The 16,266-nt window shown below is 34.1% G+C and overlaps 1 protein-coding gene and 1 long non-coding RNA gene across 5 annotated transcripts in view; one reads left to right on the top strand and one right to left on the bottom strand.

Annotated features, from left to right (window-relative positions):
• The window catches only part of LOC141456206 (uncharacterized), a 304,563-nt gene that overhangs the window by 126,103 nt on the left and 162,194 nt on the right, over nt 1-16,266 (bottom strand). The gene's annotated exons all lie outside the window — the stretch shown is intronic.
• The window catches only part of LOC141456203 (T-box transcription factor TBX20-like), a 159,443-nt gene that overhangs the window by 82,810 nt on the left and 60,367 nt on the right, over nt 1-16,266 (top strand). For both annotated transcript variants that reach the window (XM_074131952.1, XM_074131953.1), the window contains exon 3: nt 12,885-13,158. In XM_074131952.1, coding sequence (XP_073988053.1) covers nt 12,885-13,158 — 274 coding nt within the window. The remainder of the gene's footprint in view (nt 1-12,884; nt 13,159-16,266) is intronic.

Raw genomic sequence — 16,266 nt, 5'->3', positions numbered from 1 at the left:
TAAAGTTATTAAATAAAGAGCTGCTTTTAGAAATAATTAACAATCCTCTTCCTTATACAGATCTGGTGCGCTACCTTGGGCTCTACATAGACAAACGACTCACGTGCAACAAAACGTGCGAAACTACTTTACAGACTTCTTGGACGACCACTGAACGATTAATATACAGTACTATTCTCGAACCTATGTGGACTTACGGACTAGAGCTGTGGGGTTCAGCCAAACCTACAAACATACGGACGGTACAAACATTTCAGTCAAAACTCCTCCGACAGATAGCTGACGCTCCTTTCTACGGTGGCTAACCTCACTCTTCACTACGACCTCAACATTCCCTTCATAGACCAACTCGCCAAGACTAAATACCAAAAATTCCATACTGCTCTCTCGACTAGCTCTAATCCTCTTGTACTGTCTCTCGCTTCCTCTGACATCCCTAATACTCTTCGTCGACTGAATCGCCAGAGGCCCCGCGACTTCCTTACAGTCTGAAGGCCTAAACGCCATTATTCTCCTATCTCTCCTCTATCTCATCTAGAGAGTGCTACCGCTGGGTAGCTTCTCTCCTCCTGCTCTTCCCGCACCAGTTCATCTCATTCACCTCCTATTTACTTATTGTATTTATTAATACAGATTGTAAATTTCAAAATAAATAAAAAAAAAAGAAGAAATAATTAATTTAATTCAAGAGGTAAATTTACTGAACATCTAAATTAATTGTTTAAACAGCAACAGTTTCAGCAAACAATTCTGTTTTGTTTTTTTACGATAAAAAGAAAGATTGCCTGCTGAATCTCACATGTTGTTACGTCAATAAAACTAAAGGGAAGTCAATTAAAAAAAAAGAAAAAAAAAAAAGAAAACGCTCTGCGTGTAATTTGTTAAAGACAAGGTAAATTGTAAAGGACGACTATAATTTGGCAAGTCAGAACTCTATTAGTGAGCGGATAGTGGGGTATGAGAAGGGTGGCCGCTGAAGGGCGGACACATGAAAGTGGCCGAAAGGATGAGCGGATATCGTGTGAAAACTAGAGAGGAGATAACACTAAGCGAACCGCCTCTGCCGCCCCCTATCCAACAAATAAAACGCTGAAAAAAAACATGACGTGCGCTACTTACAGACCCGGCTATTATCTTCAGCGTTTGTTCCTTTGGCCAATTAACTTCTTACTTACTCCTCCGTCTGGTTGTCTACATTTTGTTTTTCTATTTTGGTTTGTGGCCTTATCATTCCCTCCCAGTTAACGGATCGCCGATATTTACACAACAAAATTCTAATGGGAAACTAGGGGAAAAACTTTTATAAAAGTTGTAAACTTAGAGAAAAGCATAACCGCTGAAGGTTACAATAGGTTCTGAGTTTAGAATATAGGTTAACTTGAGGCTTTAGCAGTTTAACTGTTAAAAAAATAATGAAAACTGCTCCTTTAGCTAACTTACACAAAGTATCAGAAGTTTATAAAAATTAATAGTCAAAAACAAATCGATACAAGATTTTTTTTCAATCAAATCACGTAACTTTGGAGACAGCCTTTAAGTAAAGTTGATTAATTTTTAAACATATCGATAGAAACAGATATGAGGCTTCTTGAAACATAACATCAAATCTATGCTTACTCCGATTTTTTTGATAAAAGTTATTTTTTTTATTTCCTCTTTCACCCATTCAAAATCGAATCATTACATCCTAAAATATCTGTTATAACTTCCGCGATGGGAAGGGCACAGAATAACACACAACAAGAGTGTTCAAGGGTTTTCTAGGGTGTGAATTTCATTCATTTATGAACAATCGGAGAGCCGCAAGAAAATGCTTTAGTGTTACGGAAGAAATCAACAGTTATTCTACAAGTTTGCTTTATTTCAATCATTAATTATATGATAATTTTAATTATATCATCTGAGACCATAGATAGGAGCTTTTTTTTCAGTGCCGACCCCCGGAAAATGATCTCTCTCTCGGTGCGTACAAAAGTGTACATCACCAGACAGCGAGCTATAAGAAGCTACTAGGAAGAGAAAAATCTAAGAACAGTTAGCTGGATTTGAACCTGGACACTCCACGCGGGAATAAAATACAAAGATAACAATTGGGAAGGGATTAGCTATGCGGTTAGCGTATGGACTCCCACGCGGGCCTTTAGATTTTCTCTTCCTTGGAGCTTCTTACAGCTTACTGTCCGGTGATGGACAGTGTAACGAGAGAACACTGTCCGGAGGCCGGCAGTGCACTGAAAAAAGCTCCGGGCGCCAATAACTTTAGATGTTATAAAAAAAAGAACAATTTATAAGAGTAATATCTTTGCTTAATTAAATTAAAAAAATATCAAGTCAAAGGGTGAAGGTAAATCTGAAATTATATACAGATTTAGTGGAATCGTTTTGTTTTTAAGATGAAATTGACTGTGGCTAAGAAATAATCGTTAAGGCAGATAGGATAAATGATGGGAACGTTAATAGACGGGACAAAGATCTGTCTGCTAATTGGTACGACTGTAAAGGTCAGCGATAATATTGTGAGAGCTGGGCCCGCATGAATTAAACGCTAACAAAAAGAAGCAGTTACCCTTGATATTATTATAATTACCAGCGGCAACTGTAGCTCATCCTGCACCTATATCTATAAAGGTGCAAGTTAAATTAAAACTTCTTATAAGATATTGAACTTTTTTTCTTATACTTCTTTTATATTTTAGTAATGACAATAGATTTTATTGCATCTTCCAGGCCATTGTCTTTCAACTGCCCTTTGGCTTCAAAACTACTATATATTCAAAAAATCTTTTTGTAGATATTTGTCCAGCTGTTCATGAAATATCTTATACCCCTCACAAGAAAGAATATTTTGTTTTGGCTAGAAGTAGCTCAATTAGCAAGTAGGGTGGAATTTCTAATGCGCAGATTAACTAAAACGATCCTAACCTATCATTGTGTAATGGTTGGTCTTCAAGAGAATCTTGAAGCCTTGTCCAGGAGGCCTCGAAACTTATTTTTGGAAAAAAGTCGAAATGGAAAATTTGAAATGACTGAAATACTCCATTTACCTAATTTGAAATATATTACTACGTAAATATATAAAATACTCTATCAAGTTTATAAAAAACAAGTACAATTTGTAATCAGCTCTTTTTCTGTTCTCATCTAGAGATTAGCTGAAATGTTAAGCTGTCAGGGAACTGAAATTGAAGGAAATTGGGACTTTAAGAAGGAGCCAGTGGAACAAGTTTTTTTTTTCACTTTTATTTCTTTTTCTTTTCAACTTCTAGCTCATATTTTATAGTTCGCGTGTTCATTATCGCCAAGTTGGTAATAATTCGGGTAAAGTTAGAGAAGGAGGTAACGGCCAAGCACAACTGTGAACCATACCCCCAGCTACGTCGGGGACCCCTATAACATTCCCCCCCATTAACCTGTGTCTCACTCGGACGGTGTACAATTTTCGAAAAGCCTGTTTACACAGCTTAGATAAGCTTACACGCAGCTTTTGTAATTTTTTTTTTTTTTAACCAACTCGGCTGTCGGTTACATGGTGTCTTTGTGTTTGATAGCGGCCGTTGTACTTTTATCAGTTCGTCACTCTTTACAATATAGAAATATCACATAGTATACTTTGTGGAAAAGCGAGAAACTTTATGAGCTTAAGTTTTTCCTGAAATTTCATCTCTACCCTGGCAATTATTAGTGTAAGTTTACCAAGGCCTGAAAAACATAATCTTAAGCTTGCATCTCAGGGCACTAAAACATTCTTTAGTCAATATAATGTTTAATTGAATATAACCTCTAAGTTTCGAGTGCACCAAATTTACTTATTTAAATTTTACGAATTTGGATAAGAATAAAAATAAGTACATATTAAAAAAATGCCGCATTTGTTAAGTACAAGAATGAGAATTTGATTTTAAATAGCAAGAAAAATTTATCGGAGACAAATTTTGCAAATTGCTATGTAGTAAATTATTCGTAAAAACATAGATTTTTTTTGTGTTCAAGTCAGCCAAATACGTCACATCATCGTCATTATTGATTTGACATTTTTACTGCGTCACTGTACACTCGTAAAGGCTGCGTCATTGTCTTCACTACTCCTTACAACCTCACTGACAAATCACTGCTATAAGCTTCGATCAAGACTATAAGACAAAATGAAACCAATTTTTTAGAGAAAGAAATATACCTTTTTAATTCATTGATCTCAGACGATAGTTTTTAAATATAGTTTATATCCTTAATGAGGAGTATAAGGAGTCTGTAAAGTAGCCTTGGTAGTTTCGAAACATTTCCGGCTTTTAATTATTAAACGAATAACACTGCTGCCGACACTTAGTACAAAATATTTCGATCTCTAGATTCCAAAATTTAAATAAAAACTAGACTAGAATGGAGTCATTACTTTGACAACACTTCTGTGACTCAAAATATTCAATCGAGTAACTGATGCTCAATATTTCATTAAAGTTGATTTCTGTTAATTTTTTGAGTACTATTTATTCAGAATAACAAGTCGTACTCTATGATCAATCAATTAATTTTGCTCTAAATTAATCAAGGTATGCACAGAAGTAATGCTTGATATGGCAGTAAAACTTCAAAATTAAACTAATCATGAACGATTTGAACTAACACTTAAGTAAAAAAAATACTCGGGTAGTATTCAGACAGAAACTATCTCCCATATTAATTAGATAATATTTTTCTAAAATGATTGATAACTTTAGAAACGGAAATTCAGTTAAACATATATCCAGCTGCTTTTGAAAATATCGACAGGACATGCGTACACGGAACACATTACACACTTCCAGTGTACACATACATGGCACCCGAAGAGAGGTTTCACGTATTGGTGAGCTGAACTAGGAGCAGGTGAACCAATATTACTGATCATTATCTTCTACAAGCTAACACAAAATACAACACTGAAAACCGAATAAACCCATTAATAATTACTGTTCATGTTTGTCCGCGTGTTCGAGGTTAAAAGTTATATAAATTGTACTTTTAAGATCATATTTGAGCCAAAATTAAATTAAAATCTGTAAGCCATTTATCTGGTTGCAATTCCTACAATTTTATTTTACAAATGATCACTCCAATGCTCACAAATCCAGGATGAGCATCTACTCGTTTACATTAGGCAATTCCTTTCTATCCTCTGAGAGGACCATGTTGCAATATAATGCTACCAGCTGGGAGCTCAGATTGACAAGAATCCTTCGAAAAGCAATTTTACCGTAAAACAGTATTCAGTGTTCAAAGAAAAAAAGTGGGAGCCATTTTTGGAGGAAGTTAAGAAGAAAACCAAAAAGATTCATTAAAAAATTTGAAATTACATCCATGCTTTTTAACATTTTATACAGTAGAGAAGAGTCGAGAAATAATATTGACAGAGGAAAAAATTTGATAGCTACGCGCCAAAAATCAATTTTTCAGAAAAAAAGAAAAGTCTAGACTTTCATCCGCCATAAAAGCAAGAATAATCAGTTTGGTGCAGTGATTTCGACTTCACTTAAGTTAAAGTCTCGAACAGCACATGCTGACTCAAGATATCTAGTGAGGAATTAGTGCATTAGACTCTCCCGCGGATGCAACGGGTTGAAGTCTAATTGGTTCCTTTGATTTTTTTTTATTTCTAGGGAGCCTGACGGCTTACCGACCGGAAATAGATAGTGCTGCCTATGACAAAAGAACGCTGTTAGAGGCCTACATGGCACAGAAAAGGTTCGAGGGAACAGTAAGCTTAGAGTTTAGAATTTCCTAAATACAATCTTCTTTGCTTGATCTACGTTTTTATCAATATGTGATTTTCAAATTGGTTAGTTTTTCACTTAACATCCAACGAAGAATTCTTGACGTAGTTTTATCTTACATCAAGATTTTCCTTCAATTCCCTCAAAACAGAACAGGTATGGAGAAGCACGAATATTAAAGATAACCTCGTACAACCTTTAAAGTATAATAACATCCACGGCTAACCCATGGTTAAAAGATTTGTGCATCAATGGATCAAATAATTAACTCTAATTTAGTTTTGGTGAAATTAGGAATCCAGATTCAAAAGATTAGCTCCCAGATGCACTAATCACACCGACTGACACGCACGAACACCATGGGCCCGTCCGCCCCCTCCCTCACCACTCCAGCACCAACTCCTGCTCTGCCGCCATATTCCAGCGGTCAGTGCGTGGATAATAGGCTTTTACCAATTCACTAAAACCGTTAATTCATTAGCACAAAGCGAACGGCCATGATATATGATACCGGTGGCTTCCGGCGCACTTATTAACGGAAGCTCTCACTAACTAACTTTGTTCACTAAGCCAAACAGGCACACAAGTCTACCACTTAGCCACTGGCTTATTTTAAATATTTACTTCGAAGTACATATATAATTCAAAAACATAAAAGTGGTAGTGCATTTTAGCATTCACCTTATTTATTAAAGTGCATTACTTTGCATTAAGGTCGCTGGGCAGAATATTGAAGAATTTTTAATTCGAACTTTTCAAAGAACCACTGAGAAGTAGGAGAGAAAGATAACAACAAGATCTTCCATAAAATTCCTTTACAACAAAAACAACCTTTATTTTCTCCTTGCCAACTACTTTTCTAGCAAGTTTTCCAGGAACGATGCGCTAATTGAAGATAAAAGAGATAAAGAGCAGGATCAGCTTATTAGAAACCACTTTTTTGAAATCTCGAGGACCTCAAATTGGATATTTCCAGGAAAAGCTCAAAATTTGCACGATTATAAGATTATAATAACCCCTTCTCTTCCTCAGTAAAGTAAGAAAAAGTAAAAAATAACTCGTCAAGAGACTACAAAAACATTTATAAAAAACAAAATGGACCCCCCCCCCCGAGTAGAACAATGGTTACAATGAAGACATCAATCAACAGATTTCCCATTTCCTTTGATTTCATTGTCTAACTCTCATCATCACTTGCTAATTATATTGTTAGTGATGGAGTAATATCCGGTCTAGCTATTCAATGGCTGATGGTTTTGGTTGTTGAGCTTGAGGTACAAATGGAGAACTGTCATTAAAAGATTTGATTGGAGGATATGAGTTTCAAACCAATCGGTTTTCAAGTACATCTTTTTTGGGGGGGCTCTCTCCCCTCTGGGTTTTGATACTCTAATAACTTTTCTCGAATTTTCCTGTCGTTCAATTTTTTTAGAGATGATTTTTGTACATTTGATAATGACCTTTCTCAGATATTCCTACTTTTATTTTTATTAACTATTTTTTAAGACCTTTCTAAAGACTTCCGAAATCAATGCATGTTTCATAATCATTCCATAAAAAAATCAAAATTCTCTTTATTCAACTAGTTAACGATTGATCAAGTATAGTCTATGCAGATGCGCCTAGAAAGTTCTGTTCTGTTCATAGTAGACTCAAGAAATATTTTTTGACTAAAAGGAAAAAAAAGGAATAACAATGTCTTGCTATCTCTGTCATCGATTATAATAATTAGCAATTCTGATATTAGAAAACTACAGTTATATGATGTTCTTCTACAAAATTAGAACACTGTAGCACGAAAAGTTCTTATATCTTCTGATACTAGAAAAATGCCTATAAATTAGACAGATAATAGGAGGTGATGATGTGCAGGTCACTGATAATGAAAGGTTGGAAAAATAGCACGCATCTCACTTCCTGTTTATTTCTTTCTCTCTCACTAGCCTCTTCATCAAAACGGAATAGAATTAATTGGTTTAACACGAAAATTACTTTTTTTTTAATTACTATTATTTTTTGTTTGTTTAAAAGAATTAAGAAGTAAAATGTTTACAAACTTTTAGCAGTATAACAACTTCCAAAGATACCAGAGATCTGTATTTAATCAGTCCAGAGGTAGGATGAAACGAAGTGTAGAAATCATAAAATAGAAATAATTTAAGTTGGTTTGTCAGTAAGCGCAGAAAGTGGCTACAGTATAAATACCAGTTGGTATCCCCAAATCACAGAATAAGTCTATATCTTTTCGTTAAACGTGCAAAATTTAAGAAATTTTACAGCAAGAAAAGAAAAATTATAAAGTTTGCCATAATTTGGGCTAATAGACTGTTCTCCTTTTATACATTTATAACCCTATATTTTGTATTTTATCTCCAGATTATCAGGAAACATTTGAAAAAAAAAAAAAACAGATTTTTATGGCGAGTTTGGTGATCTGATTCAAACGCTAAGCTAGATCACTTACATTTTATATGCACTACAACTAAGGATGGATTGAAGACATTATAGGATCACAATTCCCTCGCTAAGTTAATTATAAGAGATACTTACAAGTGTGTACACAAATATCGGTGCGTCATTTTGTTAAAAATGCAAATGGTCTTCGATAAAGATTAAGAAGTTCATTTTCACGCAATAAATTACAATTTTTATGAGTTATTATTTTGAACAGGAAGTGAATACGAAGGATATTGCACAGAAGAGGAGGGGAAATTCTACTTCCTTAGAAGAACATGATGAGCTCCAAGTTCCATCATCTTGGAACACTTCAATTTTTGATGATTATTGATCAGAAACATTTCAATTTTAAAAAGAGGAAGTTTTATATAAAATAATTTTGAATATTAATTTTTGTTTTTATATTATTCATATTTAGATTTTTGCCGGAAAAACCATGAAAAATATTAGTAGGATATCCGTTATCTTTTCTACAAATCAAATCTGTACCCGCTACAAGAGGATGGGATTGATTGACGACGGTTCATACATCAAACTGGCGATATAAACCTTGCCCGAGTTGATCAGTCGGCTAGCTTTGATAACTATATTTTTGAGATAGGCTGAGGCACGGTAAGGCACGTGCGTACGTGTGTTGTGTTGTGAAAGCGTTCTGTGGGTATCAGTAGAGTGGTGTAGCCCCAAAACGAAAAGAGAAAATTGTCATTAACCCATTAGATTTTAATTAGCGGCATCCCTAAATTCTCTGGTTCACCCCATGGGCCGTTCTCTTTCCGATTGCGATCGCTGGAAATGTTTGTTCTACTGGTAAACGGCCACTGGAGTATACAAAAACAAATGTGGCCAATTTTCCCTCTTCCGCCAAGCCAATCGCAAACAGAATATCGCTTCTACCTCTACGCCAATATATGTCATGAGAATACATAGCCGTAAAGAGCGAACGAAACTCATTCGCCTATCACCCGATAGCCGATAACAATTACCGATAGCTAATCGACTGCAGCCACAGTATTTCCCCATTTTGTTTTCACACGGCTTCACCCACTCGCTTCGCTATCACTCTTTTGGTTCTTCCACTCGCCCCGCACAAACAATTCCCCAGTAATTGTGATGGTGTTTTATAACTCCCTCGATACCGATTGCAGTGAAAAATCTAATAAAAAGCTGGTAAAATTGATAAAAACCAAAAAACGCAATATATTCAGCAGTACTGTCGGGAGTGAAACTGGTTTTCATTCACCAAAACGCTTTTCCAGGGTCTCTGTGTACTAATCTGTAGCCCAGTTGAATGCAATTCCAGAATATTTTTTCTAATAATGAAGAGTTTTTATTTTTTTGAAGACTGTTAATGCTAATAACTCTATAAATCTTAGCCCGATTTTCATAAAGTTTGACAGGAAGAATTGGTTAGAGAAATCTCATAGAAACAGAAAGATCAAGAAGTGTGCTAGCTCGAAGTAACTCTGGACGTCGACACTTCAACACAAAACTGCAACCATTATAACCCAACTGGGACAGTAATAGTAATATCTACTTAACATAAAAACCTCAACAATAACGAACAAGACACTGCTAAAACCTGTTCTGAAAATACCCCTGTCAAATTTGGAAAACAGCTAGCAACCGACTACCTAAACCGCTAAAAACATAACTCACTGAACGTCTCTTCGTTCAGCAGAAACTACAAATTCATGGAATGGATTTCGTGATAATAAAAACACAGTCATCTAAAAAAGTAGATGTATTTTTACCATAATTACGCTTGAGAGAAATTGATAAAATATCGCAGGATTGTCAGCAGTGAATGACTTGATAAACATGGTGTTAATAGTTACTTCTACTAGTAAAGATTAAAGAGATAATATTTCTCATCTTGTTACTTAAGACTTAAATACATCTAAAAGGTTTCGAAATGTAGAAAAACAAAAGATGCCAAATTTCAACTCAAAGTAGATTAAAAATAAAATGTTAAAAAATAAATACAAAAAAAAAACACAAGCTTAAGAATCTATTCCAGAAAAAACACTTTGGGAAAACAATGAATGCTAATTTTGAACTCAAAGTTGATTAAAAAGTGAAGGAATACATTAAAATGGATTAGAAGTCAATTACTAAACACAAATTGGGGGTACAAAAATGCTAATTTTGAGGATATAGTCGATAAAGAAAAAAATATTCAAGTATACTTCTAGTAATCAAAATTAAAGAATTAACCAACACTGAACATAGTCAATTCGTAGCAGAAATATTACTTTGTAAGTAATAATTCATTGATAACATGCTATTTTCATGCAAGAATAATAAAAACATAATTGAAATTTAAAATAAGTTATTGATAATAAAGACTTACTTCGTTTAAAAAATATAAAAGTCCAACAGCATCTCAACAGATCACCAGTACCATAGCACTTGACACTTGTCACTATTTAAAACAATTCACAACACTATTCGCACTAAAACTGTATATCACGCACTAAGTATAACTTAAACACTATTTATAAAATAGATCTTTACTTATCACGTACTAATATTCACTTAAAAAATAAGGAGACACTTCTAACGAGTTAAAGATGGCCGACGGTAACTGGCTAGGTACATAGATCAGCTGGTAAATTAAGGTTATCTTAGCAGTGTGACCAACCTTTTTTTCATTTATTTTCATTCATAATCTACAAATAATAAAATATTTTTAGTTTCATTTAATTTAATTTTCTATTTATTTATTTTACATCCTTAAGAATACAGTTTTGTTTAATATAGATGGTCAGCAGTAATGTAACATACATTTTATTTCATATTACATCCCAAAGGATTAATATTGATATTTATATATTTATTAATTAATAACAATAGAAGTAATAAGTAAATAGATGGTCTATTGTTATTTGAAAAAAAAAGTAAAACTAAATAATGTAAGCATCATCAAAAGTAAATCAGAATTATTAATGTTAAAAAACGAAAATAAAACAAATCTATAATTGTAACAAAGATTTTCTAAAATTTAAATAGTTAACAGTGAATTTATAAACAACTATAATATGAGATTTCTTAAACAATTAGTTCATTTTCAGCAGAAAGTGGAAAGTATTTTAAAAGGTACTTTTGCTTGATTGCTCGGTTAGGCCGAACAGCTGATTAAAAAATGCTCCAAATTCTCTGTTTCGTGGTTACATAACGGACAAAGTTCAAGGCCGTTCAGTTGATCTTATAATCTTTATCTGGGATACCCAGTTATATTTTACAATATGTAGCGTTTGAACTATTCATTTGCAGCAGTTTATTATAAAAAAGTTTGGGTAATTTGTCACTATAACCAATTAGCGCACGTTTAAAAACAAGAGTACTTCAATTTGGCTCTTTCAGTCTCCATCCTGATCATATAACCAACCAGCAGTGTTACGTTGCCGACGAAAATAATGATTTGATGAGCATTGTCTGTACCATTTCAATCTGTGTTTAGTATAATTAAGTGTCCAGATTTCGCTACCATAAAGCAGTATAGAACAAATAGAACTACCAAAAAGTAAGTTTTGAGCCAAATAGAAACCTTTTAGCAGCCGATACTGCTACTACAGCTCTCGAAATCATATCTTTATAATATAAATATAAAATACCTAGTTATTTAAAGGAATCCACAGCCTCAATTTTTTCTTTCGAATAATATAAAGTTCCCTTAGTTACATTATCGCTGTCTTTCTTGAAGATAATGATTTTTGATTTAATTCCAAGCTTATGATAATTTTTTTTAAAGTCCCACTGGCGAATTAGATAATAATACCAAGTCATCAGCGTATAAAAATGGGAAAGTAAACCGTTGAAGTGGTCAATTTCAACAGCACTGCAATGATTATGTTGCATAAAGCTTTCAATATCATCAATGAAAATAGCAACGAGTAGAGGTGAAATACTATCTCCATGCAAAACACCTTTCGATACCTCATGATTCCTCAACTCAGCCATTTCAAGAGCAAACACTTTAGGAACAAGATCTGCCTCTAATTAGAAATTTTTATCTCCACATTTTAGAAGATGTTGTCCAACAACTTGTAGAAGTTGTGAAACACTTTGAACCATCAACAGATCACTTAGTACAAACTAGATATACCTGCTCGGCGAGATGTTTTCTATAGACCAAGAATAAGTGTCTTAACTTCGCGTTAAGGTCGTTTATAAGAGAACAGGACTCATTCAGTTCTTAGGTAGCCATTAATTTTTCTTTTAAATATCTCCTCTCTATCCGTACACACATTTTATCACAGATCAGAATCATTCACTTTCATTTCTTTATATGAAAATATAAATGTATATGATTATGTTAAATTATGGTAAATATTTTAGAGATATTTTAATTTATGGCACCTGCTAAAAGCTAAAAGCGTTTAACACTAGCATCAAGAAATTATTATTATAAACGAGATGATAAAGCATTCGTCAGAGAAAATGATTTAATAAATCAACTTCTTTCCATAGTTCATCTGACAAATTAATTACAAAAAACAGTACGTATTTCATTAATTAAAAAATGTCACGAGATACACTTACGCAAGAAACTCTTTCTTTGAATTTTCTCAATATTTGATTCCCTTGGAATTTTTTTTATATTTCCAGGATTTCTTCTTTCTTTAAGGAATATACACTACGACCAATCCAAAGCTAATTTCTTTTTGTTTTCTTTTCCAGACGGATGTTCCCAACGGTACGAGTATCATTTAGCGGCATCCGACCAGACCAAAGGTACGCCGTACTGATGGACATAGTACCAGTGGACAACAAGAGATATAGGTATGCCTACCATCGCTCCTCGTGGCTGGTGGCTGGCAAAGCAGATCCGCCGGCACCCTGTCGCCTATATTTACATCCAGATTCACCCTTCACCGGTGAACAGTTACGTAAACAAGTGGTTTCCTTTGAAAAAGTGAAACTTACCAATAATGAAATGGATAAAAATGGACAGGTAAGAACTACTTATTTTTATACTATAAACTTTTTTTTTATGAAAAGGTTATTGATGTATCGAATTTTTGAAAATATTTAAGGATACAACTTTTGGGGATTTCCCGCCAATTATCCCAAAATTTGTAGAATCCTGGCTTCCTTAGTAACTTTCTTCCACTCGTTCCTCTCTGCAACTCCATCTGATTACACCCAGCTTTGCAATATCCTTATCATCTTCCATCAATCCATCTCCTTCCTGGCTTACAGACTTCTCTTCATCCTTCGGGTTAATTGCTAAGTAACTTACTGCCTATCCTATCCTTATCCATGCGCTCTTCATGTCCTCCTAGCCAGACATGCCATTTTCCTGTAATTTCTGCTAATATTTCTAATGCAGCGTATAGCTCACTGACTTTATTGTTTCCTTCTTATTTTCCAAACTCTGTTATCCAGTTTAAGGCCAAATATTTTTTCTGAAAATTTTTTTCTCTTCTAAACTCTCATTACTTACCATCTTTTCCAGCTCACTAACCTTGTCACAGATTACTACCGGAACAATAATAGTTTTTGTAAATACGGAGCTTTATGTTTGCGCAAAATGGAATTGATGGCTGTACACACTTGTTGAAGTGAATTTGTAGCGTTCAGGTTCAGCAACCTCATATCTACAAAAAACGAAGCCATCTTGATGGATATGAATCTCAGCGTATCATATATCTCGAACTTGCCATCTCGAACCATTTCGGTTTAGATTGATTTTTATTAAGGAGAATTATTTCTCTTTTTTTTAATTACTATTCAGAGGTTTTAACCTAAGTCTTCTTAACAATGAAGATCTCTCCAGGTGTTATCAGTTTTAACCAAAGTATACTTAACAGATAAACCTAGAGAAGCGTAAATGGCGAAAATTCTTATGAGTTCTCCCAGGAATTTGTACGCAATTAATCGCTGTTATCTTTCAAAATGTGTTTCATTTGATACTGCCGAAAAATAGAAGAGGAAAAGTAATTTACTCCTAAAGTAATAAGACCGTTTTACAAGACAAGTGCGTGAATAGCTTTATTAATTTTCCATGCTAAGTTACAGGATCATTTTTAAGGCGCTGTTAATGCGTATAACTAGCCTTAAAATAGTAACAATTAAAAAATAGCAATTTTATTTGTTTCTAAAGAAGTACGACAACTATTTCCGTTGCATTCAAACTAGTTGACGGAGGACTTTTTTTTTTTGTAATAATTGACTTTCATCTCTTATTAATCTCTACAGTACACCATCGATATCAACCCCTTTGCTGCAAAAAGTATCTTGCCGGAAGTGACAGTGTTAATATGAACCCAAAATATTCTATCTACATTGAAGCATTATCAATGGATTCACAAAAAATCAAATAAACCAACAAAAACCCTGATAATTTCCTTCCTTTGTATAAAAACAAAAAACCCAACAGCAAACGCTCCTCAGAACTATCATTATTTAGGCCTTAGTATGATGTTTGTTTTATAATGCGGTTTTCGAACGAAATACTGAATCAAAACAGAATAATAAAGCGTCACTACGCTTTGAACAAAATCTGGTTATTATTGAATATTTTAGTTGGTTTTCATTTCAATTAAATATTTCAGCCCTTGATTTTCATGTTCTAAAGATAATGTTAAAAACATAAATAGATTACATTATCGATTTATAAATAAATCAATCACTGGTTAACATCTAAAATAGTGTATAACTTTTAATGAAGGGTGATCTCTGTTGAATTATTCTCTATTATTCTTTATGTTGATACGATTTTGTAGTTCTTGTTAATATATCGAAGAATAATAATAATAAAAACATACGTTTATGAAAATAGTTTTTAAAATAGAAATAAGAATATTGGTGGTGTCAGCGAACACACAGACTGGAGTGAGATGCCAATAGTCACGCTAACCAGAGCGAAGCGTCGTGTTCAATTCTTCGGCCCAATACCCCCTCCTTAACGCCGTACATCTCTCTCTCTATTGCCGATATTACCTTTGTGAAGTTCTAACCGACCAGCTGGAATGAGGCCGCATTAATATTTCACTCTATTTGTACTGTTGTCCCGCTCTTCGTCAAGCTAAATGGCAAAAAAACTAGACCTTGTTCCATCATACATAACCTAGCAATGTGGTTTACCTCACCAATGTTTACCTACTCAGCTGATTGTCAAACAATTTTGCTATCAATATTAGCTCAACGGCCCTGCAATAAATGACAATACCAAGAAGCTACTATTGGCTATCAACATTGCAAAAGAAAGAAAAAAAAAAAAAAACCAATCATTTGAGTATCTTGATGTGCACACTTTTACACGCTATATTTGTTAATAACTCACTACTAGAGAAAATAAATTACAAAATGAGGGAAAACTAGAGCGCAGATGACCGCTAAAATTAAAACAAAAGCTATTTTGAGTTAATCTACTCGACCGGAATTGAGGTTCAAGAAAATGTCGTCTAGGAATTGAGTTAAAGTTTGGGTTAAAGGGTCAATAACTCGCCCTGGCCTTAATAATTTTCATCAAATCTTGTCCTTTTTCATCTCCTTCTTCCACTCAACCTTAACTCTTAAGTGCTCTGCTCTAATCTAAGATGTACCCCAAATTTCTCTGTACTCTCTTTCCATAATTTGGAAAAGTGGTTCTGCTTTAGAGAGTTTATTCGTGATATTTATATTCTTGCTGCTTTGAAAAACTCCGTGAACAGAATAACGAGTCTCATTTGTTTTTAAGCTACAAGCACCATTTGTCCAACCAAAGGAAATAGAAAAGCTTTTAAGGCGCCACGGTAGCCGAGCGGTTAAAGGCGAGACCTGTAAAGCTAATATGTATTGTGGCACTGGGTTCGATTTCCCAGTCTTAGGCCTTGGATTTTATTTAATGGTTTATGAAAGAAATGTTTAAACAGTAAAGTATGTTTGCTATTCACCTCCGTCCACGTCACCTAATTGGTAGTTGGACGTAAAGCCCGCCTGCAAAAAATAGGCAATTACTTTACTTTACTTTAGAAGAGCTTCTAGAAATACCAAAGGAATGAAAAAAATCAGTACCACAGGAATTAGAAGAATATACAAGCTGAGAAATATAAGCATCCCCTTTGCGTACAGAAAA

Source organism: Rhodnius prolixus, unplaced genomic scaffold, assembly GCF_049639745.1.
Source record: "Rhodnius prolixus isolate KJV_2025 unplaced genomic scaffold, Rpr scaffold_4, whole genome shotgun sequence".
NCBI classification, from domain to species: Eukaryota; Metazoa; Arthropoda; class Insecta; order Hemiptera; family Reduviidae; genus Rhodnius; species Rhodnius prolixus.
The sequence above is the reverse complement of the archived record's forward strand: the minus strand, read 5'-3'. Positions and strand labels throughout refer to the sequence as shown.